Genomic DNA, 6,449 nt, shown 5'->3' on the forward strand with positions numbered 1-6,449 from the left:
ATTTACATTAGGTATTTCTCCTAATGCTATCCCTCCCCCATCCTCCCACCCTGTGACAAGCCCCAGTGTGTGATGTTCTCTACCCTGTGTCCAAGTGTTCTCACTGTTTGGTTCCCACCTTATGAGTGAGAACATGCAGTGCTTGGTTTTCTGTCCTTGAGATAGTTTGCTCAGAATGATGGTTTCCAGCTTCATCCATGTCCCTACAAAGGACATGAATTCATCCTTTTTTATGGCTGCATAGTATTCCATGGTGTATAACATATATATGTTTTTAATTTTGTTTAATTCTTTCATTTCTGTATCTTGTAAGTTTTTATTAACCTATTTTTCTATTTGCAAAAATACAGTCTCCATATTTTTTCAATGAGACATTTTACATTTGGAAACTATCTTTATCTTTTTTCTTTTTTTTTTTGAGATAGAGTCTTGCTCTGTCGCCAGGCTAGAGTGTAGCGGCATGATCTAGGCTCACTGTAACCTCTGCCTCCTGGGTTCAAGCAATTCTCCCGCCTCAGCCCCCCAGGTAGCTGGGGTTATAGGCGCAACCACCACATCCAGCTAATTTTTGTATTTTTAATAGAGACATGGTTTCACTATGTTGGCCAGGCTGGTCTCAAACTCCTGACCTCAGGTGATCTCCCCGCCTTGGCCTCCCAAAGTGCTGAGATTACAGGCCTGAGCCACTGTGCCCAGCTGAACTTGGAAAGTATCTTTATCTGAAGGAGAAAAATGTCAACAAAAAATTTAATATGAAATGCGTAAAAATAATTTAGACACCTTTATTTACAGGATATAGCTATTGAAGGTCCAACATTATTTTTACATATTCTATTTCCCTCAAAATATGCATTTAGGGTAGTGAGTAGGGGAAAGGTAGGATAGAGGATTGTAAGCCCAAAAGTCATCATCCATCAGAACTCACTAAAACTGCTGATGAGAAAGCAGGAATTCAGGAGCAGGATGCAAGTTACCATAGCAGAGAAAAGGCTCTGATGACAGCAGCATCTTCCAAAATCTGGAGAAACAAAATACAGCAGGGTAGAATTTCATGTATTTCTAAGAAATGTCAGATGACCTCAATGACTTAAATCCAAAATAAAATAGAAGGAGTAAGATGAATTATTCTTCCACCTGTCAAGGATACCACAAAAGAAAGTCCTTTTCCCAGGAAAAGCCACAGGATTAGCTCCTGTTTGTGATGGAAAGGCACCAAATGGTTTGTAACAGGGCAGATATTTTAGCACATGATTCATTGAAAAATTGCATTCTATGTCCAAATATATTTTGTGGCTGTTTGATTAGCATTTTGGGTTACTGAGTTATTTTTACTTCTCAACCCTTCGACCCTCTCCTCAGTTTTACTAATGTGTTTTTCCTCCTAACGTTATCACCCTACTTTGTTCATTCATTTGCTCCTTTTTTGAGTATGACATATGTATCAGATCTTGTGCTTCATTATGGGAACAGAGGAATGAATAAGAGTTCTTGCCTGCATTCCGCTCAGTGGCTTGTGACTGGAATGTACAAGCAAATCAACATTTGGAGGTCACTATAATAACTGCTGATTGAGCTCATGATTATTTACCAAAGCTATCCACTTTTCTTCAGGGTCACTATGTTATTATTCCTACAGAATCTTGCCAGTTCCTCACTTCTCCCTGTCTTTTCAGTCATGCTCAGTTCTGCATCTAATAAAGTTTATGCTACACATGTGCAGAAAGAATGAATTGAGATAGGCAGGAGCAATACACAAGCGAAGGAGTTGAGAATTTATTCTGAGAGTTATTTGGAGACTTTAAAGAATTTAATCAGGGTGTAATAAATAAAATTTACATTATAGAAAGATTATTTTAAAGGAAGATGGGATGACTAATTCATAGGGATAAACACATATATAAGAAATACTTAAAAATAATATTTATCATCCTGTTTACTTGAGGAGTATTTAACAGCTGTAACTGCTACAGAACTATCATAAATAGTATTTTCATTAGTATCTTATGGAAAAGATGAAGTCAGAGTTAAACTGAGCGTGTGTAATCCCAGACAACAAAAAACAACAACCCTAAGAGGACAGAAGGAACAGTACCCAACGTGGAAAGGTCCATGCTGCTTGGGCCATGCAAAAGCAGAGACAGAAGGCGCGAGCTGCTTTGGTGGACATCTTTAGTTTTTCAAGTGATGCTTTGAAACTAAAATGGATCCTGGGCACTTCTCTAAGAAGAAGCAATCCCAAGTGAGCTTGGCAACAGTCAGCAATAACCATAGAGGAGACATTATTATTATAACTATCATCAGTCACATCCATCATTCTTGGAAAATGTACCCAAATCAAGAGAAAATCCTCCCTATAGAACCAAACAGGGAGAAATAAGTGTGGAATGGGCAATTAGTGTCCCAATTTCCTTCTTTTCCATCTTGTCCAAAACACTTATTAAGTTGGTCTTCCTTTTTCTCTTATTTCTTTTGTTCCTCATGATAAGAATATTTAGTTCCATCAAACCTCATGTGTATGATTATCCTAGGACGTCATTTCATCTGCCTAAATCCTTCCAGGAAACTCTGAGGGCCCACTTGTAAGAATGGTTAGAGCTAAAGATGAACTATAAAGAAGAAAAGGATAGTAAGCTGTGACACCAACACAATCAAGATCTGATGAATGTGAACAAACAGTGCAGTAGGAAAGTCTTGAGAAGGGGAACTATTAAAGTATAATTGCCAGAACTTGTGACCCTCTATATATCTAATACCATCTCACCAATTCAAGACCTTCATCTTTCCCATTCCTTTTCTAATTAGATACATGGCAGACAGCATGTTGAAAGTTAAATAATATTATCTTTTAAGTAACACACATGAATTATGAAAAACTGTAATTCATTAAGATGAGTCTTGCCAGATAGAAGGCAGCCAAGCTTCTCAAACTGTAGAAAGCCTTTTTCAAAAAGAAGGCTTTGAAAAATATCAGAATTTCTGCTGGTTTTCTAGAAATATGCTGGTCTTTGGTCATAAGCAAAATAGTTACAAAATATTGTTTGTAGTAATTGCACTGAGGAATGGCACAGAGACACAGTGCCAACAGAAGGAGCACTGCATTTTCAAAAGCCTCAATCCTATTTAGGAGTTATAAGTCCTGAATACAGCAAAAACCTCCCTTCATGATTCTTTATTTCCACTAAATGTCTATGAAGTGCAAGTTGAAAGGATACTACTAATTTCAGACGTGCTCTGAAATACTTCTTAGCCATATATTCCTTTCTTAGTCCTTACTCTTTAGGGTCCATCAAAGACTTATTCTTTGTTTTTTTATCATAATGTCTTTTTATTTATTTGTTTTATTAAAATTTATAGCAGAAAGATCAAGGGCTCAGACTTAGCTGGTCCTGAATTTAAATTATACTTTAGATTCTACTATATGACCTTACATAAATCAGTTAGTCCTTATAAGTCTTCATGTTCCATCTACCAATGGAGACAATAATATCTGTAAAATAGGTTACATGTGTTAATTAAATTGAAATGACCTAAAGCATTTACTGTAGTACCTGGTACTTGAGAACAATAAGTTTCTAATTTATCCCTTCTTTCCATTTCCACAACTTTATATCCTTGTGTGACTTCTAATCTCCAGTCTTTAGAATACATTTTCTGTTTACTTTATTAATGATTTCCTCCTTTCTTGGATTTCAATTTTGCCTCCAATATTGCTGCTACTCTAAGTTCCACAAAACTTCCAATTTTTTTACATTTCTCATGTCCTGTTTTCTTTTTACCTTACTACATAATATTTATATCTGTCTGTTGTTACACGTATTCTTACTATACCCACCATCTCCCAAATGGCAGAGCAAAATATAAGTAAACCCTTACCAATATGCCAAGAGTTGTGAGGCAGCATCATTATGGGACTATCTCTTCCTGAGTCCTGATTTAACTCCTGGGTCCTGTTATATATAATCTCAGAAGTGTACTCATGAGGTGAAAACAGATCTGCTATTTGGAAATGACAATACTGTAAAATTGAGTTCATAGTTCTCCAAAGGGGAAGTCATTTTAAAGCTGAGGTTTTTTTTTCTTTGCCACTTCCTTAGCACGTTAAGATATGGAAAACAAAGGAAGTTAAATAATATGCCTGGAAAGTCTCACAGAATAAAGAGAACTGTAAATTTCCACTCTAAATTTTAAAAAAGACTCATGTTTCACATTTAAAAATTTTTGCTCTACAAATGTGATCTTGTAAGCATAGTTTTATAGATATTTAAAAGATAAAATATATCATCAAATTTGTTTGCTTTAGCATACATATTTCAACCAGTTATGCTGAAAGGATCAGAAGAGGTTACATTGCAGAAATCTGGCTAATCTATGAAAGTTTTGCTGATGAAACATGAGCACAGATAAACATATTTGAAAAAGTTCATATAAAAATGTTTAACAAAAATGGAGTCCTTTAAAAGTGGTTTTTTATTGTTAATGATTATGTAAAAGAAAATAAAGCTAGGTCATCAAATGAGTTTGGAAAATATTCGTTTAAATGATTTCAACCATTAGGCAGAAAACCATGAGTGGCTTCTGAGCTCATAGCGATTGTTCTGTGTTTGGATGGGCCTGTACGTCCTGCCCTGCTTCTTTGGGAAAATTGCTTTTTCCATTCCTTGATATGTTAAGAATGGTAGATTATATCTAAGAGTGGTAGATTACATCTTTTCACAGGCCCATGTCTCCCCGATTACAGTGACAAGTTCAAGGAAAAGTCAATGACCCAAGTGAGCCCATCAGAGGGTTTGCCAGGATTTTTTGTACCATACTTCGATGTCGAGTAGGCCTATTAGTGAAAAAGAAGCTAATATATACAGAAATTAAAATGAGATATACAATATCTAAATACTTTAGATAAATAAGTCCTTATAAATCTCCATCGATGAATTCAAGAACTTTGTTTATTCTTGTCTCTTTTCAACTTAGATACATGACAAACCTTTTTTTTTTTTTATACTTTAAGTTCTAGGGTACATGTGCACAACGTGCAGGTTTGTTACATATGTATACATGTGCCATGTTGGCGTGCTGCACCCATTAACTCGTCATTTACATTAGGTCTATCTCCTAATGCTATCCCTCACCCCGCCCCCCACAATAGGACCCGGTGTGTGATGTTCCCCTTCCTGTGTCTAAGTGATCTCGCTGCTCAATTCCCACCTATGAGTGAGAACATGTGGTATTTGGTTTTCTGCAAGGGATGTAAAGGACCTCTTCAAGGAGAACTACAAACCACTGCTCAGTGAAATAAAAGAGGACACTAACAAAAGGAGGAACATACCATGCTCATGGATAGGAAGAATCAATATCGTGAAAATGGCCATACTGCCCAAAGTAATTTACAGATTCAATGTCATCCCCATTAAGCTACCAATGACTTTCTTCACAGAATTGGAAAAAACTGCTTTAAAGTTCATACGGAACCAAAAAAGACCCCACATTGCCAAGACAATCCTAAGCCAAAAGAACAAAGCTGGAGGCATCACACTACCTGACTTCAAACTATGCTACAAGGCTACAGTAACCAAAACAGCATGGTACTGGTACCAAAACAGAGATATAGACCAATGGAACAGAACAGAGGCCTCAGAAATAATACCACACATCTACAAAAATCTGAACTTTGACAAACCTGACAAAAACAAGAAATGGGGAAAGGATTCCCTATTTAATAAATGGTGCTGGGAAAATTGGCTAGCCATAAGTAGAAAGCTGAAACTGGATCCTTTCCTTACTCCTTATATGAAAATTAATTCAAGATGGATTAGAGGCTTAAATGTTAGACCTAAAACCATAAAAACCCTAGAAGAAAACTTAGGTAATATCATTCAGGACATAGGCATGGGCAAGGACTTCATGTCTAAAACACCAAAAGCAACGGCAACAAAAGCCAAAATTGACAAATGGGATCTAATTAAACTAAAGAGCTTCTGCACAGCAAAAGAAACTACCTCCAGAGTGAATAGTCAACCTACAGAATGGGAGAAAATTTTTGCAATCTACTTATCTGACAAAGGGCTAATATCCAGAACCTACAAAGAACTCAATCAAATTTACAAGAAAAAAAAACCCCATCAAAAAGTGGGCAAAGGATATGGACAAACCTTTATATAACAGAGGCTAAATAAAATTCTGCTGCAATTAATGCCGTGTATTTTGAAGTCAATTAAACATCAGAGCTTGCTAGATATTAGCGAGATGTGCCTCTGAAATGATAAAGTGCCTTTCTCAAAATGTAGTTACTTTCTTACTTCTCAGAACTGAGGTAGATGCCCAAAGTCAGAAGAAATCAGAAAGAAAACAGGAAGAATATTTTCTGGGAAAGCTTGAGATGAAATGTCTTTGGTAAAATGTAATTTACTAACTAGGATAGGTCACATGATGGAAGAATGGAAGACACAAAAAGA

General features: G+C 36.2%; 1 protein-coding gene across 2 annotated transcripts in view; it reads right to left on the reverse strand.

The window, feature by feature from the left end:
- CD163L1 (CD163 molecule-like 1) overlaps positions 1-3,956 on the reverse strand; it is an 83,861-nt gene extending 79,905 nt beyond the window's left edge. For both annotated transcript variants that reach the window (XM_011952574.1, XM_011952564.1), the window contains exons 1-2: positions 3,874-3,956; positions 926-1,018 (exon numbers count right to left, since the gene is read on the reverse strand). In XM_011952574.1, the coding sequence (XP_011807964.1) occupies positions 926-1,018; positions 3,874-3,904 (124 nt within the window). In that variant the 5' untranslated portion in view covers positions 3,905-3,956. The remainder of the gene's footprint in view (positions 1-925; positions 1,019-3,873) is intronic.
- Positions 3,957-6,449: the final 2,493 nt, after the last annotated feature.

Source organism: Colobus angolensis, unplaced genomic scaffold (genome assembly GCF_000951035.1).
Source record: "Colobus angolensis palliatus isolate OR3802 unplaced genomic scaffold, Cang.pa_1.0 Scaffold11, whole genome shotgun sequence".
In the NCBI taxonomy this organism is placed as follows: Eukaryota; Metazoa; Chordata; class Mammalia; order Primates; family Cercopithecidae; genus Colobus; species Colobus angolensis.